We start from the raw sequence: 24,155 nt of genomic DNA on the forward strand, positions 1-24,155 counted from the left end.
GCTCACCCCCAGGCATGCAGTACATCAGGTACTCAGATGACACAGTCATCATTGACACTACCATCTCTGATGACTGCATTAATGAGGAAATCAATACATTTGCTGGATGGTGCATAAACAATTATCTGGACCTGAACCCCAGTAAAACTAAGGAAATGGCAGTGGATTTTAGAAAACAACATACACTGTCCCAACCCTGGAAATTAAGTGGCCAGTCGATAAAGCATGTTGGAGAATACAGGTACCTCGGCACAACTGTAGATAACAAAATCACCTTTAAGGCCAATGGTGGGCTGATACTCTCCAAGTGCCAACAATGGCTATTTTTCCTTAGGAAGATGAGAAAACTTCAGGTCCAGCCATCAATTCTCCGGATATTTTACAAATTGAATAAATATTAACCTACAACATCACTGAATGGTTCGGAGCAATGAGCACTATCAACCTCAGCCCACTCAACAGAATTGTCAGAGTATGTAGTAAAATCATTGGCCAGGAACAAGAATCTCTCAGCAGCGTCCATTAAAGACGGACAATAAAGAAGGCTCAAGAAAGAGTAGATGACGTTACACATACACTTCACACACACACACACACACTACATTCTCATGCCATCTAGTCGCTGCTACAGGTCCCTGCCCATCAGCACCAGAAGAGCCTTCCTCCATTCACGTCCTCAACACCCAATTTTGAATGTATAATATGCACAGCACCTTTAACAGTAAAAGGTTAGTTTTATTATGTGTATTTGTATTTTAAATTACATGCATTAATTGTTAGTTTTTATTATCTATTCTGAGTATTTTATGGTGTGTTTAACTATATGTGGTGTGGTATAATGTATTGTAAGTTCTGTCATGTTGCCCTTGCCACTGCACAAAGAAAGTTCCTCATGGAAAATAAAGTGAATTGAAAGCTGTCAACTGAACCTCTTGACCATGTCTGTGTGCTTTTATGAATTGAGCTGCTGCCACATGATTGGTTGATTAGATACTTGCATTAACAAGGAGGTGTTTGCAATAAGGTGCCCTTAAATGATTGTTTGTTAATTATTTATTTATTGCACTACGGTGCAGGATAAGCCCTTCAAGCAATCCCCAAATTAATCCTAGCCTAATCATGGGACAATTTACAATGACCAATTAACCCTCCAACTGGTATGTCTTTGGACTGTGGGAGGAAACCAGAGCACCCAGAGGAGACCGATGTGGTCACAGGGAGAATGTGCAAATTCCTTTTGAACTCTGGTTCACTCATACTGAAAAGCGTTGTGCTAACCACGACGCTACCTTGCTGCCCTTAGTTTTTATAGTTTTTTTTGCTATTGCATTTTTCTAATTGATGTTTTCTCTCTTTCAGGTATGCAGAGCAGTTCAGTGAAGCTTTTTGCTAACTATGAGCAAAAAGCAATGCTGCTGAAGCGCCAAGCCTTCGCAATCTTCAGTGGTGAAGTCGACCAGTATCACCTGTACCTCCCACTCATACAAGGTGACCTGCGTTAATTGTTCGCAAAAATGATGCTTTGATCTAACAAAGAGAAATGTGACCAAAACAGGTTAAAGTACAACATTAAGATGACATTTTCTCCAATAATTTTTTGAGAAAGGTCCTTGGGTTTCCTGCTTCTAACCACTAGTAAACCTATGACTGTGTGTGAAAATTGAGCTCAGCAGTTAGCGCATTTTGGTCAACAGCAAAGTTCCTTATAAATGTAATAAAATACTAAGCCCGAAGCAGCTTATAACACATAAGCTCTGTAAAATGAGTAACATTAGAATTAGAATCATGTTTATTATCAATGACGTATGTCATGGAATGAGTTGTTTTGAAGCAGCAGTGCAGTGCAAGATGCTAAATTACTACAGGTTACTAAATTTAAAAATGGTGCAAAAGAAAAATACTGAGGTAATGTTCATGAGGTCATGTACTATTCAGAAATCTGATGGTAGTGGAAAAGAAGAATTTGTTTTTAAAACAGTGACTCTGGGTCTTCAAGCTCCTGAACTTCCTTCTTGACGGTAGTAATGAGAAGAGGCATGTCCGAGATGGTGAGGGTTTTTAATGATGGATGCTGCATTCTTGAGGCACACCTCTCGTAGATGCCCTCGATGGTGGGAGGCTTGTGCCCTCGATGGAAGTGGCTGACTCTACAACTCTCTGAAGCCTCTTGAAATCCCGTGCATTGGGGCCTCCATTTCAGACAATGATGCAACCGTTCAGAATGCTTTCCATGGTATATCTATAGAAATCTGCAGGAGTCTTTGGTGACATACCAAATTTCCTCAAACTCCTGATGAAGTGGAGCTTCTCACATCAGTATGTTGGACCCATGGTAGATCCTCTGAGATGCTGATGCCCAGGAATTACCCTTTCCACCACTGGACTCTCAATGTGTGCATTCTCCTGACTTCCCCTTCCTGAGTGACAGGTCCCACAAATTGTTGGTTCCGGGCAATCCAGCCTGTCATTTCACCAATTGAACACTGAAGGGCGGCACTAACAGTCAAGGCCACCCTGCACTGGTCTCCAGTGTCTTCTCACCTGGACTGCAGCAGCTGGCAAGCCCATGGCTTCAGGCCTAGTCCTTGCTACAACCAAAGTTATGTTGCTGCCTCGCTGCCCATCTCACCATCAGACATGGGAAACAGGCCTGCGGCAATCAATGTTCAACAAGGTGTTGCGATAGCAGGAGATATGTCCAAGCCTATCAATTATTGTCCCTCATTCCTTCACATCGGTTGACGTGGAGGTTGTCAAATTTGTATTGCAGACTTCAGCATGGGACTCTGACACAGGTGACCGCAGGTGCTGTCAACTGGAGAACCAACGAACTGCTGGGGAAGCTCAGCAGGGTCAGCAGCATCTGTGGAGGAAAATGGACAGTTCCGATGAAGGATCTTAACCCCAAAACTATGCCCATTTCCTCTCTGCAGACGCGGCCTCACCCACCGAGTTCTTCCAGCAGTTTGTTTTCAGCTTACGTTTTATTGTACAGTACTGTGCAAAAGGCTTATGCACATATCTTTATAGCTATGGTACCTAAGCCTTTCGTACAGCACTGTATTTGTCAGTGTGGAGCAGAGAGTGAGTTTGTAAACCTGGCAAGAGCAAAGGATGTTGGGAGTGGCGAGGGTGGAGTGCCATGGGGTGGAGTGTGAGGCAGCTGGCAGAGGAGGAGTGCGTGTGGTGGAGAGCACCCTGCACGGAGACACCAGGCAAGGTCATTTGATTCCAAGCAATTAGCTTATTGATGATTACAGAATGTCTCTCTAGTGTTTCCCGCTCCCTTCCCCTTTTCCCAACCATGACTCAACTCTCAGTCCACAATAGAGACCCATATCAGAATCAGGTTTATCATCACTCACATATGTCGTGAAATTTGTTTTTTTTTTGCAACAGTAGTACGGTACAATACATATATGTACTACAGTACTGTGCAGAAATCTTAGGCACCTTAGCCATATGTATGTGCCTAAGACTTTTGCACAGGACTGTACAACACAGGTTACAGATGATTCTGTAATCAGAGGCTACCAACATCGTATTGTTCATGGTAGCAAGTTCAAACACACTTGTCTGATTCTATCTCCCATTTTTAATAACTGACACTGAATGTCTAGATAGTTAACTGCAATCCTGCTTTGGAATATAGGGCATAAAATGGTACAAAACAGTAGTAATAGTTGTATTAGAGCAATCACTCGAGTTGAGTATGAAGTTCTCCTTGGGCTGCCCATTGGTGAGTCCTTGAGTGGCTGGGCCTGACCCAGGATCCACATGTCTTGCTGCAGTGTGGACGATGAAGCGGTGGCTGTGGTCTTTTTGTTGTTCCGTCTCTCCTTTCACAGCTGCCGCTTGTTCGCTGCTGCAGCGGAATGCCGTATGGGCCCTTGGGCCCACAATGTGGTGCTGACTTTTCAAACTACTCCAAGATCCACCTAACACACAGGTTCTCAGCCTAGGCTCCACAAACCCCTTGCTTAATGGAGTATTGGTCCATGGGACAAAAAAGATCAGGAACGCCTGATCTAACACTTCCCTTCCACGTAGCCCTCCATTTTCTTTCAACCATGTGCCTGAGAGTCTCTTAAATGTCGCTAATGTACGTGCCTCTATCACCTATTAATTTCATAATTAGGCACTTCCTGATGATTCAGTGATCTGCACTCAGCATAAGCAAAGGCAATATAAGTCCATTTGGTCCAGTGAGTCAATGCTACCCATGAGCAATCCCATATGATCGATATATTTAATGCATTTTCTTACAAACTTAGGAGAGCAGATACACTGTAAAACTAATTAACAGCAGACTAGGTTAACTTAAAGCTAGGAGAGGGGGAAAAGTTGTACAGGCACATGAAGCACTTTTATTTTCAAGCTCCTGTTTTGTGTATACTGTAGGGCTTGGAGAGAAGGCTTTGTTCACAAACTTTTTAATGTCATGGACCCCTACCATTAACGGAGAGGTCCGTGGACCCTGGTCCCATGGGATGCTGTCTGGCATTGAAAGGACTTGGGGGAATTAGTGTCGTGGTTTCTCTTGCCCCACAAATGACCAGGAGACGCAGAAGATTCTTCAAGAAGGGTTAAACTTTAATTTGCAAATTAAATTGATGTGGTGCAAAGCGGAGGGCGAACATAAGTGGAGATGTGGAGAAAGCGAACCAGCTGAACAACTTCTTCAACAGGTTTGACAGCTCAATCTCATCCTCACCGCAGAAATCCACACCAGGCTTACTTCCCTCACAGGAAAATAGCCACTCACAGGAGACCTTGCCCACGCCCAGGATTACGGCTGCACAGGTGGAAGGTCAACTGAGGAAGATCTGTACCAGCAAGGCGGCTGGACCGGATGGAGTTTCCCCACGATTACTGAGGGCCTGTGCGACTGAGCTGGGAGAACCACTACAGCGCATCTTCAACATGAGCCTGGAGCAGAGAAGAGTACCCAGACAGTGGAAAACATCCTGTATTGTCCCGGTACCGAAGAAACCACAACCAAAGGAGTTGAATGACTTCAGACCTGTTGCCTTGACGTCGCACGTGATGAAGACCATGGAGCGGCTGATAATACAGAATCTGAGGCCACAAACCAGGCACGCCCAGGATCCTCTTCAGTTTGCGTATAAGGAGAAGGTGGGAGTGGAGGATGCTATCACGTATTTGCTGCACAAATCACTCTCTCACCTAGAGGGGGTCAGTTGTGCTGTGAGGATTACATTCCTTGACTTCTCTAGTGCCTTTAACACCATCCAGCCCAAGATCTTAAGGCACAAACTAACGGAGATGGGAGTAGACTCTCACATGGTGGATTGGATAGTGGACTACTTGACAGATAGACCTCAGTATGTGCGGTTGGGAGACTGTAGGTCTGACACGGTGGTCAGCAGCACAGGGGCGCCGCAGGGAACCGTACTCTCTCCGGTCCTGTTCACCCTGTACACATCAGACTTCCAATATAACTCAGAGTCCTGCCATGTGCAGAAGTTCGCTGATGACACGGCCATAGTGGGGTGTGTCAGGAATGGACAGGAGGAGGAGTATAGGAAACTGATACAGGACTTTGTGATATGGTGCAACTCAAACTACCTGCGTCTCAATATCACCAAGACCAAGGAGATGGTGGTGGACTTTAGGAGATCTAGGCCTCATATGGAGCCAGTGATCATTAATGGAGAATGTGTGGAGCAGGTTAAGACCTACAAGTATCTGGGAGTACAGTTAGATGAGAAGCTAGACTGGACTGCCAACACAGATGCCTTGTGCAGGAAGGCACAGAGTCGAATGTACTTCCTAAGAAGGTTGGCGTCATTCAATGTCTGTAGTGAGATGCTGAAGATGTTCTATAGGTCAGTTGTGGAGAGCGCCCTCTTCTTTGTGGTGGTGTGTTGGGGAGGAAGCATTAAGAAGAGGGACGCCTCACGTCTTAATAAGCTGGTAAGGAAGGCGGGCTCTGTCGTGGGCAAAGTACTGGAGAGTTTAACATCGGTAGCTGAGCGAAGGGCGCTGAGTAGGCTACGGTCAATTATGGATAACTCTGAACATCCTCTACATAGCACCATCCAGAGACAGAGAAGCAGTTTCAGCGACAGGTTACTATCGATGCAATGCTCCTCAGACAGGATGAAGAGGTCAATACTCCCCAATGCCATTAGGCTTTACAATTCTACCGCCAGGACTTAAGAACTTTTTAAAGCTATTATTAATGCTTTTTGAGATGGTGATTTAGATGCATATCATATTTTTTTTACTGAGTTAAGTATTGTATGTAATTAGTTTTGCTACAACAAGTGTATGGGACATTGGAAAAAAGTTGAATTTCCCCATGGGGATGAATAAAGTATCTATCTATCTATCTGTCTATCTAAATCAAAGCTGAGACAGTCATTGAGCTAGTCGCTGATTGCCCACCGATCCTTGGACACAGCATTTTTTATAGTAATCTCCTGGTTTAGTTGCATTAGCATATGCAATTGGTCTATAGTTGCGTATCACACGTACATCCGCCACTATTGTTTCTACCCATTGACTTAATCATGTTCTAATCTACATCTCTTAGCTACCTCTCATTAACACACCATTATCTTCTACATTCTTAAGATTTCGTGACTTAATCATGTTCTAATCTACATCTCTTAGCTACCTCACATTAACACACCATTGTCTTCTACATTCTTAAGATTTTGTTCTCCTACAGAATTGGATACATGCATAGCAAATAGCAAATTTCAAATCTGACTACATAGTTTTGGTTACACAGCAAAATTTCAACCTTTATCCTCCAATATTAGCAGGAAGTAACTGTTTCATATGAGGAGTGGGATTGAAGGTAAATTTTGCACATATTGAGGAAATGATCTGCCTCTCAATCGTTCCTAATATTTAACACATTGACATTTTTAGAACGTTTGACGGAAACTCTTCGTGTGGGGATGTCGCCTGTTGTAACGGCTCAGATGTTTTTGGCCTTCAGAGTGCTGCTGACAAGAATATCTCCCCAGCATCTGACTTCACTGTGGCCCATCATGGTGACGGAGCTGGTAAGAGCAGTGCCTGGCAGGTTTGCAAGGTTCAACAGTAGACTTGGAAGACAGTGACTCATATTTGTGGTTGTACAATCAAGCTGCTCAGTGCTAGAGAGACTGGTTGTTTCTTGCATCTCTTTCTCGTGTGGTTAGCATTGAGAGAGGAAGTGGGATTATTTAAATAATTCTGAATAAAACTCCAACCTGATAGAAGAATAATGCTGGGTGCAAAGTCAAAGTGCTGTGTGCATACATCTACTGATGCTTCTGGACACATCATCAGTGATGTTCCTGGAATCATCGGGTGTTTTGGGTCTTTCAACGTCATATACCCTCCTCCAGGTGACCCAGCCGGGGCTGATCAGACCCCGGCTTGTATCCAGATGGCTGGCTACACATGACTCCATGGCTCCCCTCTCTTGAGCCACAGCCACCTCAAGGCCCTCTCTGCCGCATCGGTGGTACTGCGGATGGCTCTCCTCTTCCTCTCTCCCTCGATGCCCAAATTGCTGAAGGCTCTGGCTAAGGAACGAGCTGCGAATCCCCTACAACCAACTTCCACTGGGAGACACCTCGCTCTCCATCCAGCCTGCTGGCAGTTGCTGACCAGTCCTGCGTACTTGGAGAGCTTCCTTTCAAAGGCCTCTTCCAAGCGATCTTCCCATGGGACCGTCAGCTCCAGCATCATCACCTGCCTCGTAGACTCAGACACAAGGACAACGTCTGGTCGCAGGGTGGTGGCTGCGAAATGGTCGGGGAACCTCAGCTGCCTTTCGAGGTCCACCAACAGCTGCCAGTCCCTTGCAGAGATCAGGATACCTGCAGATGTTCTCTTGGTGGGTATTGGCTGCTCCCCAGCTCTTACAAAGGCAATGGTCTGCTTGGAGGGTTGGGACCGCTTCGCCCACTCCACTCCTGCGCTGATGGCTCCAGCAATGGTCTTCAGGACCTGATCACGCCTCCATTGGTACCGTCCCTCACCAAGTGCCCTTGTGCAGCTGCTGAGGATGTGCTCCAGGGTTCCTCGCTTGGAACACAGTGGGCACGCAGATAACTCTGCTTTGCCCCATGTGTGCAGTTTTGATGGGCTTGGAAGCACATCGTACACTGCCTGGATGAGAAATTGGATGCAGTGTGGCTCAGCTTTCCGAAGCTCAGGCTAGGTCACTTTCCTCTCCACCGCATTCTCCCATCTTGTCCAAGCTCCCTGTTGCTTCATTCCCACTGCCTTGCAGGTTCTCCTCTCCTCCACTGCTGCTCTCACCTCCTCCTGAACTAGGCGGCACCATTCCTTCCCTCTGATGGTGTCCATTTGGAGAGTTGGAAAGGATCCTAGCCCAGCTCCGCCTCGTGTGACCACTCCCACCAGCCTCCTGTGACGCAGCTTTTCCTCTGCTTCCTGAACAGCTTCCTCTGCCCTCCACTTCCTGCCAGTCCTCACTTGGATCCCTGCTCCAGCCACCTTCGGATCACTTGAGTCCCTGTACTGTACCACTTCTCTGGCTCTTGTAACTTTGAATTCCTCCTCTAGGGATTTGAAGGGCAGTTGCAGTTTATTGTGGTAGATGTATAATATGTGTTGTTGCCATATACACCTTGAGATTCATTTTATTTATTTGTTTGTTTGTTTATTGAGATACAGTGTGGAGTAGACCCTTCTGGTCCTTCAAGCTGTGCCGTCCAGCAACAGCTATTCAGCCTTAGTCTAATCATTGGACAATTTGCAATGACCAATTAACCAAATGGTATGTCTTTGGACTGTGGGAGGAAACCTGAGCACCTGGAGGAAACCCATGCGGACATGGGGAGAATGTGCAAACTCCTTACAGGCAACGGTGGGAATTGAACCTACGCTACGCTACCATGCCACCCCAATTTTCTTATAGACATTTACAGGAAATCAATGAAACACTACAGAATTTATTTAAAAAATAATTCTTGTGTTTTCCTTTCAAATTCAAAGCTCTGGGAATTTCTAATCAAAAAAAAAATTGAGTGGCAGTCCCATGGCAACCAGGGTGTGCTATTGGGCTCCATGTGAAGTTCATTGATAGAGCAAAGGGACACCTCTGCTCTGGAGTGACAAGTTTGCCACTGATTTGTCTGGCAGCAACTGAATGCCAGAGCTTTCCTTCAACACCACAGCCTGCAACCAGCCTCGTTTGTGCCAGCAGGTTTCTGCATTGTGTTAAGTTGGTCCAACTTTGCATGTGAAAAATGTTTGGCTCAACAAATGAGATTTCCCTACATGCTGGACCATGTGTGCTGCAAGCCAGTCTTGAATGAGTGCTTCTCACCTCCCCCTGGTGCCCCTCCTCCTTCCCTTTCTCCTATGATCCATTCCTATCAGATTCCCCCTCTCTAGCCCTTTACCTTTCTCACCTGCCTGGCTTCATCTATCACCTTCTAGCTATTTCTCCTCCCCCACTTTTTACTCTGGTATCTTCCCCCTTCCTTTCCAGTCCTAAAGAAGTGTCTCTACCCATTTGCATGGATGCGGTGTGACCTGAAACATTGACTCTCCATATTCCTCGCGGTAGATGCTCCTTCATCTACTGAGTTCGTCCAGCATTTTGTGTATGTTGCTCTGGATTTCCAGCATCGGCAGTCTCCTTTGTGTAAACAATAATTGTACCCTTTAATATACAAACATTATTTTTGTTAGGCATCTGATTTGAAAATGTCTTAAATATGTTTGTGTCAGAATTTCCGATTAATGATGAATTAACTTCAACAGATGACTACAGGATCCTCTGGTTGTAATGTAACGAGTTTCTTTATGTTATCTTTAGGTTCAGGTATTCATCCAATTAGAAGAGGATTTACTTGAAATTGTTTCAAAGTAAGTTTTTTATGATGATTTTTTCCTATGTATATATTTAGTGTCAAAGACTTTTACACAGTACTATACCTGTCAATGCAGAGTGGAGAGTGAGTTTGTAAATCTGGCCGGAGCAAAGAATGTTGGGAGTGGCAAGGTTGGTATACCACAGAAGGCGCGTGGGACAGGTGGCAGAGAATCCCCTTTCCCGGTCCCTTCGTACACTCAGTCCAAAACAGAGACCCCTATCAGTTTATCATCATTCACATATGTCATGAAATTTGATTTTTTTTTGCACTGGCAATACAGTGTAATACATAAAATTACCATAGTACTGTGCAAAAGGTCTTAGGCACCCTAGATATGTGCCTAAGACCTTTGCACAAAACTGTAGATGTTTTGAGTTCTGGTGAGTTCCTCATGCAAATCTCATGCTGAGTATTAGCTTAATTGAAACTTGTAGAATAGGTGATGGTAAAACTGGAAGTGAGTGAGGAAGTGCTCTATCCTCTATAGTCCATGCTGTGCCAATCAACAAGTTTTTATCTCTGTTCTGGGTTAGGCTCATCAACATGTTGATGGTTGAAGTAGTTATCAGTGATTCATCCTGGGAGTTGTTTCTTAAGACTGAAAGACTTGCAGAGTGTTTGTGAATACTGATGGCATGTATTCTAAACCAAATTAATTAATGGTTGCACTGGAGCTATCAGGGCGGCCATGAGATCTAAGGCGTCAGGCACAATGAATAAAATTCCTCCCGCAGAAACGCGGGTGCTCTGGTCTCCGCCTGGGGATGTGGGTTTGAATTTCACTCCTGACATCTGCTGACTCGTAGAGTGTCATGGTAGCATTAGTGGTTCGTGCAATGCTGTCCCAGCTTGGGATGTTCCAGAGTTCGGAGTTCAATTCCAGCACCGTCTATAAGGAGTTTATACGTTGTCCCCATGACCACGTGGATTTCCTCCAGGCACTCTGGTTTCCACCCACAGTCCAAAGCCATTCTGGTTAGTAGGCTAATTGGCCATTGTAAATTGTCCTGTGATGAGGCTGGAGTTAAATTGGTGGGTTGCTGGGTAGTATGGTTTGTTGGGAACGAAGAGCCTGCTCTGCTGAATCTCTAAGCAAATAAATTTTTAAAAAAAATTTTTAAATTAGTATATCCTGGTCTCTTTAAATTGATTAACTCACCGCCACCACTTGTACTTACATCAGCAACCTTAATTTGATCAAGAGCACAATTATGCTGCTTCTGCCGAATTCAAATAAACTAGAACTTTCAGAATCAGAACATTGCTGTTTTATATGTTTAGAGATATGATACAGAACAGGCCAATGAGCTGCACCGCCCAACAACCCACCTATTTAACATGAGCCTCATCACAGGATAACTGACAATAACCAATTAACGTATTAACCTGCACGTCTTTGGATAGTGGGAGGAAACCGAAGCTCCCAGAAGAAACCCACGTGGTCACAGTTTGTTATCATTCTTTTTGGCTCATTGGGCAGCAGTGTTGCCGTTTCCATAGAATTTGACTGCTGTTTTTGTTTTACAAGGCTTAGTTGCTAGCTTGACACTCAACCCAGCATGGATGGACAGTGTGCAAGGAGCCGGCCGGATTCAAACTTGGGACCATTCACCTCAAAGTCCGGTGCTGATGCCACTACACCACCTACGTGGTCACAGGGAGAGCGGGGGTGGGTGTGGGGGGAGCTGAACCCCGATCGGCGATTGCTGGTGCTGTAAAGCATTGTGTTAACTGCTGTGCAACTCTGCCGCCTAGGGATATTGCTGAAGTTTACAGTGGAAATTAGCAAAAGAGATGTGGTTTTTGAGCACTGGTGATGTCAGAATTGTCTGACCACCACCACCCCGTCGCACGGTTTTTGCATGAGGTTATGGGGTAGCATGACACCTTTCGAAACTTGCTTCAGAATTGGGCAATATTTAAACGAGAAAAATGTAGTGAATAAATGGAGTTAAGTGTATAAACACATGAGAGAGATTCATCTTATTGAGTTTCCAGAACTGTGTGTGTCCATTGCATTTAGATATAACAAACTAATCTTTCTTACAGTAAAGTAGGTCAAAAGTCTTCATCTAACCATGCAAATGGATCCTGTCTGCAAGATCTGGAGCAAAAGGAACTTGACATGTATTTATCTGCTTGTAAATTTTTGGATACAGCACTCTGTTTCCCTCAAGAAGCAATGCCTTTATTCCAAATGTAAGTATGGGTGAGAAACACTATTTCTTTTGCTCTACTTTATCACTGTGCATCAGTATTACAACAATATCTGACCAAAAGGGACTCAGGATATTAATGAATCAAGGAATTGGGGATTAGAGCAGAAGTTGAAAGATCAGGATCAGAATCAGGTTTAATATCACTGACATGTCATTAAATTTTGTTGTTTAGACCATAAGACATAGAAGCTGATCTGGCCATTCAGCCCATTGAGTCTGTTCCGCTATTTCATCATGGCTGACCCATTTCCCTCTCAACCCCATTCTCCTGCCTTCTCCCCGTAACCTTTTACATCCTGACTAATCAAGAACGTGCCAGCCTCTGACATAAATGCACCCAATGACCTGACTCCACAACCACCTGTGGAAATGAATTTCACACATTCACTGCTATCTGGCTAAAGAAATTCAAACTCATCTCTGTCGCTGGTTTGAGCAACATCCCTCTATTCTGAGGTTTTGCTCTCTGGTCCTAGACTCCCACAGCATAGGAAATATCCTCTCCACATCCACTCTATCTAGGCCTTTCAATGTGCAATAGGTTTCAATAAGATCCTCCCTCATTCTTCTAAATTCCAGCTATTAAAGGTTCAGAGCCATTAATCACTCTTCATACGCCTTTCACTTCCATAAACCTCCTCTGAAACCTCTCCAATCTCAGCAAATCCTTTCTTAAATAAGGACCCCAAAACTGCTCTCAATAGTTCAAGTGAGGCCTCACCAGTGTCTTATAAAGCCTCAGCATTACATCATTTTCTATTCTAGTCCTCTCAAAATGAATGCTAACATTGTATTTTCCTTCCTCATCACTGACTTAACCTGCAAATTAACCTTCAGGGGATTCTGCACGATGACTCACAAAGTCCCTTTGCATCTCGGAATTTTGAAATTTCTCCCCGCTTGGAAAATAGTCAATGCTTTTATTCCTTCTACCAGAGTGCAATGACCATACACTTTCCTGCACTGTATTCCATCTGCCACTCTGTACAAGTCCTTCTGTAGCTTGTCTACCTCCTCAAAACTACCTACCCCCCCACCTACTCTATCTTCGTGTTTAGCAGCAGCAGAATAGTGTAATACATAGCAACAAACTATAAATTACAATAAGAAATATATATTTTAAGAAATTAATAGTGCAAATAGAGAGCAAAAACAGGGAGGTGGTGTTCATAGGTTGGTTCATTTTCCATTCGGAAATCTGATGGCAGTGGGGAAGAAGCCGTTCCTAAAACGTTGAGTGTGTGTCTTCAGGCTCTTGTACCTCCTCCCTGATGGTAGCAATGAGAAGAGGGCATGTCATGCGGGGCTTGGAATAAAAGGTTCACCATCAAGGCTTTTTCCTTATCTTTACAAGAAAATATGAAGGTATCAATGTAGGCATGCTGGCCATACCTCCATAAGAACATATGCAATAGAAGATGAGGCCACTCAGCCCTTCGGGCCTGCTCTAACATTCAGCAACATCATACTGTATGCACCGTGGAGAGCATGCTAACTGGTTGCATCTCCATCTGGTACGCAGGGGCCACTGAACAGGATTGGGAAAAGCTGCAGAGTTGCAAACTCAGCCAGCTAGCTCATGGGTACTACCCTCCCCAGCATCGCGTACACCTTCAAAAAGCGTCCTACAATTGTGCCCGCCAGATGAGAAAATCTGCAGATGCTGGAATCAAGCAACACACAAAGTGCTGGAGGAACTCAGCAGGCCTCCAGTTCATTTTTACCTTTCTCCTTCTTCCTACAAAATCAATATATATTACATTTATCCTTGTCTAAGAAAGGATGTGCTGACATTGGAGAAGGGTTCAGAGGAGGATCATGAAAGATGGAAAAGCTTGTCATATAAAGAGTTTTTGATGGCTCTGGGTCTCTACTCACTAGAATTCAGATGAATTCAGGTGACCTCATTGAAGCCTATCGAATGTTGAACGGTCTTGACAGAGTGGATGTGGAACAATGTTTCCTGTGGGGAGGGGGGTGGAGTCTAAGACTAGAGGGCACAGCCTCAAAATGGACTGCAATGATATAAGACCACAAGACATAGGAGCAGAATTAGGCTACTTAGCCCATAATTTTCTGCTCTGCCATTCCATCATGGCTGATCCTGGATCCTACTCAACTCCATACACCTGCCTTCTCACCAGGAAACTTACCAACATCCGCCTTAAATATACCCTCGGACTTGACTTTCACCACAGTCTGAGGCAGAACATTCCACAGATTCACTACTCTCTGGATTTTTTTAAAAAAAGGTCCTTCTTACCTCTGTTCTAAAGAGTCACCCCTCAATTTTAAGGCTGTGCCCTCTAGTTTTGGATATCCCCACCATAGGAAACATCCTCTCCACATCCACCTTATTTAGTCCTTTCAACGTTCGGTAGGTTTCAATGAGGTCGCCACACATCTTTCTAAATTCCAGTGGGTACAGGCCCAAAGCTGCTAAACACTCCTCATATGTTAATCCTTTCAGTCCCAGAATCATCCTTGTGAACCTCCTCTGGACCCTCTCCAATGACAACACATCCTTTCTGAGAAATGGGGCCCAAAACTGTTGACAAACTCCAAGTGTGGCTTGATTGGTGTCTTATAAACCCTCAGCATTATCTCCTTGCTTTTATATTCTATTCTCCTTGAAATAAATGCCAACATTGCATTTGCCGCCTTTACCACGGACTCAACCTGCAAATTAACCTTCTGGGAGTCTCACATGAGGACTCCTAAGTCCCTCTTCACCTCTGATGTTTGACCCTTCTCCCCATTTAGATAATAGTCCACACTATTGTTCCTTTTACAAAAATGCATTATCATATACTTCCCAACACTGTATTCCATCTTGCTTCTTCGGCACTACCTACCCCTCCACCTATCATCGTATCATCTGCAAACTTTGCCACAAATCCATCAATTCCATTATCTAATTCATTGACAAGCAATGTGAAAAGTAGTGTTCCCAGTACTAACCACTAGTCACTGGCAGCCAACCAGAAAAGGTCCCTTTTATTCCCACACACTGCCTCCTGCCTGTCAGCCATTCCTCTATCTATGCCAGTATCTTTCCTGTAACACCATAGGATTTTATCTTGTTAGCAGCCTCATGTGTGGCACCTTATGAAATGTCTTCTGAAAATCCAAGTAAATGACACCCACTGCCTCTCCTTTGTCCATCTTGCTTGTACTTCTTGGAAGAACTCTAACAGATATGTCAGGCAAGATTTCCTTTATAGAAACCATGCTGAATTTGACTTATTTTATCATTTGTCTGCAAGTACCCCAAAACCTCAACCTTAATAATAGAGTACAGCACTTTTCCAACACTGAGGTTAGGATAACTGGCCTATAATTTCCTTCCTTTTGCCTTCCTCCCTTCTTAACAAATGGAGTGACATTTGCAATTTTCCAGTCCTCCTGGACTATGCCAGAATCAAGTGACCAATGCATCTGTTATCTCTTCAGCAACCTCTCCCAGGACTTTGGGATGTAGTCCATCTGGTCCAGATAACTTTTGCACCTTAAGGCCTTTGCGTTTGCCTAGCGCTTTTTTCCTTGATAATAGTAATGGCACTCCCTCTTGCCTCCTGACACTCACGGACCTCTGGCACACTGCTAGTGTATTCCACAGTGAAGACAAATGCAAAGTACCCATTAAGTTCATCTGCCATTTCTTTGTTCCCCATTACTACCTCACCAGCATCATTTTCCAGTAGTCCAATATCAACTCTCATTTCCCTTTTACTCTATATAACTGAAAGAACTTTTGGTATCTTGTTTTATGTTATTGGCTAGTTTGCCCTCATTTCATCTTTTCCCTTCTTATAGCTTTTTTAGTTGCCTTTTGTTGGATCGTAAAAGCTTCCCAATCATCCAGCTTCCCACTCACTTTTGCCAATTATATGCCCTGTCATTGGCTTTTATGCAGTCCGTAATTTCCCCCTTGTCAGCCGTGGTTGCCTAACTCTGCCGTTTGAGAACAACTTCTTCTGTGGGACATATCTATCCTGCACCTTGTGAATATTCCCAGAAACTTCAGCCATCTGTGCTCTGCCGTCATCCCTGGCAATATCCTCCTCCAATCACCTGGGCAAGCTCCTCTCTCGTGCCTCTGTAATTCCTTTTATTCCATTCAAATACTGATATATTGTGCTTCTTCCTATCAATTTGCAGAATGAATTCAATCATATTATGACCACTGCCTCCTAAGGGTTACTTTACATTAAGCTCCCTAATAAGATCTAGGTTAGTACAGAACACCCAATCTCAGATAGCCTTCCCCTGAGTAGGTTCAAGCACAAGCTGCTCTGAAAATCCATCTCGTAGACATTCAACAAATTCCCTCTCTTGCGATCAAACACTAACCTGATTTTCCCAATCCCCTTGCATATTGAAGTCCCCCATTACAATTGTGTCAATACCCTTATTATATGTTCTTTCCAGGTCCCTCTGCAATCTCAGCCCCACATCTTGGCTACTATTTGAAGGCCTATATATGATTCCCGTAATGGTTTTTTTAACCCTTGCAATTTCTTAACTCCACCCACAAAGATTTAACATTCTCTGACCCTATGTCACCTCTTTTTAAAGATGTAATTCCATCTCTTACCAACTGAACCACACCACCGCCTATGTTTTCTCGCCTGTCCTTTCGATACAAAGTATATCTTTTGATGTTAAGCTCCTAACTATGACCTCCTTTCAGCCACGACTCAGAGATGCCCACAACGTCATACCGATCAATCTCTAATTGTGCCACGAGTTTGTCCACCTTATTCTGAATGCCGCATGCATTTAAATACAGCACCTTCAGTCCCGCATCCTTTGCCCTTTTGAAGTTTGCCTGTGTGGTACAATCTAACTCTTTGCTCTGTCTGCATTTGTACCCAATCATTGACTCGTCCTTCCTTACGTTCATAGTAGACTCATCATCTACTTGTAAATGTGTGGGCTCATCCTCATCTCGATCATACTGGTTCCCATCCCCCTACCATATTAGATGCTGCTGAATGTTTGAAGTCTCGAGCTGTGCCAGCTCTTGTTGCTATTTGTTTCTGTGGTCAGCCAGGATGCTGCAATACAGGATATGTGCTCTATGGGTTATCAGCAGTTCTGCCGTCACTCTGTTTGTTGGATTAAGTTCATTAATGAAGAAATTATTTAAATTTATTTTTTATTGTTCCGGCCCCTCCAGCCACACCACCCAGCAATCCCCCGATTTAACCCTTGCCCCATCATGGGACAGTTTACAATGACCAATTACCCTACCAACCAGTATGTCTTTGGACTGTGGGAGGAAACCGGAGCTCCCAGAGGAAACCCACATACATGGTCATGGGGAGAACACACAGAGAGTGGTGGGAAATGAACCCGGGTCACTGGTACTGTAAAGCATTGTGCTAGCCACTACGCTGCTACCACTATTAAATCTTCAGGAACTTAAGTTCTCTGAATTCTTGTGTAAGTCAAGTGTGTTGTTTTTTTCAGGTCACTAAGGTTCTTCGAGCACAGATACAGACACTTTGGTATATTTAGTAGTTATTCTGCCTAATCCCAATGACCTGCAGTGGGACCATAGCTCTCTGTAGGCCTTCTATCTGTGCATTTATCGAAATTTAGCTTAAATGCTGCAGTTAAACCAGCATCTACTACTTCCACTGGCAGCTCGTTCTACACTCGTACCATCCTCTGAGTGAAGAAGTTCCGACTCAGGTTCCCTTTAAATATTTCACCTTTCACCCTTAACCCTTGAACTCTAGATCTAGTCTCGTCCAACTTCTGTGGAAAAAGCCTGCTTGCATTGAACTTATCTATACCCCTCATAATTTTGTATATCTCTATCAAGTTTCTTCTCATTCTCCTGTAATCCAGATTTTTAAAAAAAACATACTGACCAGTTCAACCTTTCCCTACATCTCAGGTCCTCAAGTCCTGGCAACATCCTTGTAAATTTTCTCTGTGCTCACTAAATCTTACTGATATCTTTCCCGCAGACAGGTAGCCAGAACTGCATGCAATATTCATCTGAGTATTAGCAGGCTATTCAATTTGCAAGTGTAGTTGCAGAGAAGCTTGATCATATCCTTTTTCTGTTCAATGCACATACATCCTTGTCATTGGCCTCAAATCCTGTGAAATTGCTTTTAGTGACTTCATTCTTCACTATCATTGACCCCAGTACTGATTGGCTGCCACTAATACTGACTTCTCTATCATGAATATTTTCAATTAACTTAATCTTAAATATTTTTAAACTAATGCAACATCAGATTGGCCTAGAAACTGGAGTGAAGCCACCTGGCCTCATGAAAATACTCCGTATCTCTCTCTCTCCTGCCTATTGCTATCAATAAATTTCCTTTATGGAATTGTGATTATCTGCCCTAAGAGAACTTGATATTACACACTGAGTATTTAAACCTGCAGCGACAATGGAAGGAGGTGCTGAATGGGTTCTGAACAAGGTGAGGCCTCTGCACTGAGATCCTCCATAGCAACAGCCTAGGCTATAACTTCGGTAAAACACAGGCTCTGTTGTACATTGCCAATGACCCCATGTCTACTGATCAAGTTCCACGTTGGATTGAAAGAATTGCGCAGAGCATATTTCCACTGTAAGCTGGAGCATCTTTGTAACTACATGTTGAAAAATCTTTATTGTTGTGATATTTTTAGGTACAGATGGGCTTTTGTTCCTGAGGTGGATGCTGAAGATTGTCGTCCATACCTGGACATTGTGGAGTCGTTCCACGCATATAAACCCTACACTGTGCGGATTCTAGATATTCTGGATCAAAACTTTGGGGTAATAAAATTATCTAAAAATAAGTTTTTATTCCCATAAGACAAAGTCTGAAGTTTAAAAAAAAAAATTTGATATTTATTTATTTAGCTAGCGATAAAGAACGGATCAGGTCTTTCCAGCTGAATGAATTGTACCACCCAGCAACCCACCTATTTAACCCTAGTTAAAAGTTTGAATCATTTAAAAGTTCCTTCGTTAAAGTATGGGATTTCTCTCCCTCCTCTAATGATGTTGCTCTCACCTGCAGCTCCTCCATTTCCCATGTATCCGTGCTCATCCCATTTTTCCGCCAGCTTAATAGTGATAGGGTTCTTCGTGTCCTTACCTACCACCTGATCAGCCACCGCATCCAGCACATTATCCTCCACAACTTCTGCCGTTTCCAAAGGAATCATACCACTAAACATATCTTTTACCCCCCCCCCCCACTTTCCACAGGCATTGCTCCCTCTACGATTCCCATGACTACTCATCACCACTAATCTCCCTCCTGGCACTTATCCCTGCAAGCGGTCTAAGTGCTATACCTGCCCACTCACCTCCATTTAGAGCCCCAGGCAGTCCTTCCAGGTGAGGCAACACCTCACCTGCAAATCTACTGGGGTCGTCTATTGTATCCGGTGCTCCTGATGCGTCCTCGTCTACATTGGAGAGATCCGTCGTAAATCGGGAGACAGTTTGGCCCAGTACCTTCACACCATCTGCCACGAGTGGGAACGTTCTGGTGGCCAGACATTTTAATTCACATTCCCATTCCGATGTATTGGTCCATGTCCTCCTCTTGTACCAAGATGAGGCCACCCTCAAGGTGGAGGGGCAACACCTCGTATTCTGCCTGGGTAGCCTGCAACCTGATGGCGTGAATATCGAATTCTCCTTCCGGTAAGCAAACTATCCCCCCTCCGTTCCCCAATTTGACCTTTTACCTACCTATTACTTCCCCCCTGGGTTACCTTGTCCTCCCCTTTCTCCTTTGGTTCATTGTCCTCTGCTCTCCTAACACATTCCTTCTTCTCTAGCCCTTGACCTTTCCCACCACCTGGCTTCACCTATCACCTTCCAGTTAGCCGCCTTCCTCTCCCCCCACCTATATATTCTGGCGTCTTCCCCCTTCCTTCTCAGTCCTGAAGAAGTGCTGCAGCCTAAAACGATGACTGTTTACTCAGTTCCATGGATGCTGCTTGACCTGCTGAGACGCTCCAGCATTTCGTGGGTGTTGCACTGCACACGATAGATATCGGTGTTCAACCTAACTTAAGAACACGAGAGCAGAAGAAATAGGAGCAGAACTAGGCCTATTGTGCCTACCCTGCCTTGATGACTGATCTGGCCATGGATTTGACTCCACTTAACTGCTTTTTTGCCATAATCCTCAACTCCCCTATTATGTAAAAATCTATCAAACTGTGTTAAATATATTTAATGAGGTAGCCTCTACTGCTTCCCTGAGCAGGGAATTCCATAAATCCACTACTCTCTGGGAAAGCATTTTTTTCTTCAGCTCTGATGCAAGTCTATTCCCCCAAACTTGAGGCTATGACCCTTGTTCTTGTCTCTCCTTCCATTGGAAACAAGGTTCCTGCCCTGATAAACACAAGAGATTCTGCAGGTGTTGGAATCCAGAACAACACACAAAATGTTGGAGAAACTTAACCGGCTAGGTGGCATCTATAGAACAGGATAAAAAGTTGAAGTTTTGGGCTGACTACCTCTGTCTTTTTATCTGGAAAATTGCACAATTCACTCAACCCTTTCAGAGGGAAGGGAGGCAGAAGAATGGAAATTATAGGCCAGTTAGCCTGATTTCAGAGGTTGGAGAGATGTCTGTTATTAAGGAACAGGTAGTTGGAGGCACATGATAAAATAGGCCAAAGTCAGTATGGTTTCCTTAAGGGGAGATCTTGCTTGACAAATCTGTTGGAACTCTTTGAGGAAATAACAGGCAGCATCAAGAAGGGAAAGTCAGCGGATGTTGTTTTGTTGGATTTCCAGAAGGGTTTTGACAAGTGCCACATATGAGGCTGCTTAAGAAGACTAGAGCCTATGGTTGTACAGGAAAGATACGAGCATGGATAGAAGATTGACCTCTGGCAGGAGGCAAAGAGTGGGAATAAAAGGGCCTTTCCTGGTTGGCTGTCGTGACTAGTAGTGTTCCGCAGGATTCGGTGTTGGAATCACTCCTTTTCATATTATGCCTGAATGATTTGGATGACAGAATTGATGATTTTGAGGCCAAGTTTGTGGACAAGTTGAAGATAGACAGAGGGGCAAGTAGTGTTGAGGAAGCAGGGAGTCTGCAGAAGGACTTGGACAGATTGGGAGAGTGGGCAAAGTAGTGGCAGAAGGAATATAGTGTTGGGTTGTGTATGGTCATGCACTTTCGTAGAAGGAATAAAGGCATGGACTATTTTCTATATGGGGCAGAAAATTCAAAGAAAGAGGTGCAAAGGGTCTTGGGAGTCCTTGTGCAGGATTCCTTGCTCTTATATTCTAGTCCTTTCAAAATGAATGTTAGCATTCATTTCTAGAGGATTAGAGTTTAAGGGGCAGGGATGTGATGCCGTGGCTTTATAAAGCATTGGTCAAACCACACTTATGGGCCCCTTATCTAAGAAAATATATGTGGGCATTGGAAAGGGTCCAGAGGAGGTTGATGAGAATGATTCCAAGAATGAAAAGGTTGATATATGAGGAGCGTTAGATGGCTCTGAGCCTGTACTCGCCCAGAGTGGAGGAGGCTGAGGAGAGACGTGATAGGGGTACACAAAACTGAGAGATGTAAGGTTCACAGTGAAATACCAATCCCGTTAACAGAAATGTAAGATTAAAGGGCAAATGTTTACAGTAAAGGTTTGGGGGAGACCCAGGGAGGATTTTCTTTTGATCTGGAGGGTGGCTGTAATCTGGAATGCAGAGCCCAAGCAGGTAAGCTCACAACGTTTCACGAAGATCCAAACGAGGCAGGCAGAGTAGCAGCCAGCGCAACACTTTACAGTCCCGCCTGCAAGATCGGGGTTCAGTTTCCGCGGCTGTCTGTAACGAGTTTGTACGCTCTCCCCGTGTTCGCTTGGGTTTTCTCTGGGTGCGCTGGTTTAGGGTTAGTGAGTCATGAGCACGCTATGATGTCGCTGGAAACGTGGCGACACTTGTGGGCTGCCCCCTCGCACTGTGATCGGTGACGTAAAACGCGCATTTCACTGTACGTTTCAATCCACGTGTGACAAATAAAGCTAATCTCATCTAAATTTAAATGAGCGCCTGATTGCCAAGGCAGAGAAGGTTACAGACCAAGTTCTGATAAATGGGATTAGTATAGATGTGTATTTGATAGTCAGCATTATGTATTGGGTTGAAGTATTTGTTTCAGTGCTTTTTGACTATATGGAATGAATCTAACTCCATTGCAAAGACACTTAAGCTTGGGTGAAAAGTGTGGAATTTTTTTTTTAAATGTATTTTTCTCTAATTTAACCCAGGAAGTGAACTGTGAAGAAGAAATTACACCCAGCTGTGTGTATGAATCTCCTCTCCTGACCTGTCGGTCTGTTTCCAGCATTCGGATGCTTACCCACTTTTTCAGAGTACTGTGTAACGTGTTCAAAACCCAACCAAATGGAACACTTGGAGCACCAAATGCACACCATCTTCAAGACTTGGTTTCTCCAACAGAGCCTGCCACTGATGCCGACGTTGTTTTACGAAGAATAGAAGAAAACATAGCATTTGACTTTCTGGAAATGACAACAGAACATTGAATTGAATATATCTTAACAATAACAGTAAAATACTAAATACTGGAAGAAATTGTTACTTTAGTCACATGCCAGAAATTTACCCTTCTAATGTTAATACCGTTACAGAACTGCTTGCAAAGCTATATAATAAGTGAAAATGAGGAACTCCATTTTAAATCATATGCTTTGTAGATTTTCAGTGGTTTGAATAAGGTGCAGGGCAGAATATAAATTATTGGGACCATCCATATTCAAGATAGAATCTAAATTGGACAACTTTAATATCTATGCTGAAGAGGAGAATGGGTGAAATTCTGCTAGGTGATAGATTGTCTCTTATCCAGGCTAGCAGTGGCCTTACAATAAATCTTCTTTGACACAGTTCTTCTGTCAATGTCCTATCATCCTCAAAATTGCTTGTGATGGCAATTAATATTACTAGATTATCTGATAACATAAATTAACATGACTATTTAAGATTTTGACCACTGTGAATGTGTGTAAATATAAACAATTCTGTATATACATTTGTTTTCAGACTGAATTCCCTTTGTATCTAAATTGCATTAACACTGCACAATTTTTGTACCCACCATCCTCCCCCCATGCCTTGCCTACTTCCTGGTGGCCTCTACTAAGGAATAATCCTTCAAGATATCCAAATGAGAATGTAAATTTAAGGGCTTGAAGAAAGGAAAACTTTTATTGCTTAAACTGGATTGATCTTTGTTTACAACATTATTTACACATTGTTGCATATTTAATACTTTGAATGTGTGCCGAGAATAAATGCCTGTCGAATGATAACCCAATTACTATTTTCGTTATATTTTTGTCATCATCATTATGCACCATGTTGTATGATGTATGTGATCATGATTGTTCTTGGTAAATTTTCTACAGTGGTTTGCCATTGCTGCCTTCTGGGCAGTGTCTTTACAAGACGGGTGACCCCAGCCATAATCAGTACTCTTCAGAGATTGTCTGCCTGGCGTCAGTGGTCACATGACCAGGACTTTGTGATCTGCATCAGCTGCTCATACGACCATCCACCACCTGCTCCCATGACTTCATGTGACCCTGGTCAGGGGGCTAAGCAGGAGCTTCACCTTGCCCAAGGGTGGCCTGCAGACTAGCAGAGGGAAGGTGCACCTTACACCTCCTTTGGTAGAGATGTATTTCTACCCTGTTGCCCATTCTATCTATACCCTCATAATTGGCATAGTGTTGTGTCGGCCTATTTTAATACAATAATAAACAGCACTGCAAGTCCATCTACTAGCATACATAGGAACTGGTGTCAGTTCCTTACCCCTAGAGCCTTGAACAGAGCGGAGTCAACAAAGTGTACAAATACCTGACTGTCTGGTATTCGTTGGCCTGAACGACGTGGCAGCCAACAATTAATGTCAGAAAGATGCATACAGTTCTTGAAAGGTTAGCTTTGCTACTTGTACAAAGATGCGTCGTTTGCATCAGATCAAATCAGCGAGGATTGTGCTGGGCAGATTGCAAGTGCCACAACATTTCCAGT

At 43.8% G+C, this 24,155-nt stretch overlaps 1 protein-coding gene across 1 annotated transcript in view; it reads left to right on the forward strand.

Moving 5' to 3' along the window:
* The window catches only part of dop1b (DOP1 leucine zipper like protein B), a 177,828-nt gene extending 154,395 nt beyond the window's left edge, over nt 1-23,433 (forward strand). Inside the window, exons 32-37 of the mRNA XM_073044896.1 lie at nt 1,360-1,488; nt 6,904-7,040; nt 9,818-9,867; nt 11,925-12,074; nt 18,758-18,887; nt 22,364-23,433. Of these exons, the coding sequence (XP_072900997.1) occupies nt 1,360-1,488; nt 6,904-7,040; nt 9,818-9,867; nt 11,925-12,074; nt 18,758-18,887; nt 22,364-22,642 (875 nt within the window). The 3' untranslated portion in view covers nt 22,643-23,433. The remainder of the gene's footprint in view (nt 1-1,359; nt 1,489-6,903; nt 7,041-9,817; nt 9,868-11,924; nt 12,075-18,757; nt 18,888-22,363) is intronic.
* The last annotated feature ends 722 nt before the right edge of the window (nt 23,434-24,155 follow it).

The sequence above is a fragment of the Hemitrygon akajei genome, chromosome 5 (assembly GCF_048418815.1).
Source record: "Hemitrygon akajei chromosome 5, sHemAka1.3, whole genome shotgun sequence".
Classification (NCBI taxonomy): domain Eukaryota; kingdom Metazoa; phylum Chordata; class Chondrichthyes; order Myliobatiformes; family Dasyatidae; genus Hemitrygon; species Hemitrygon akajei.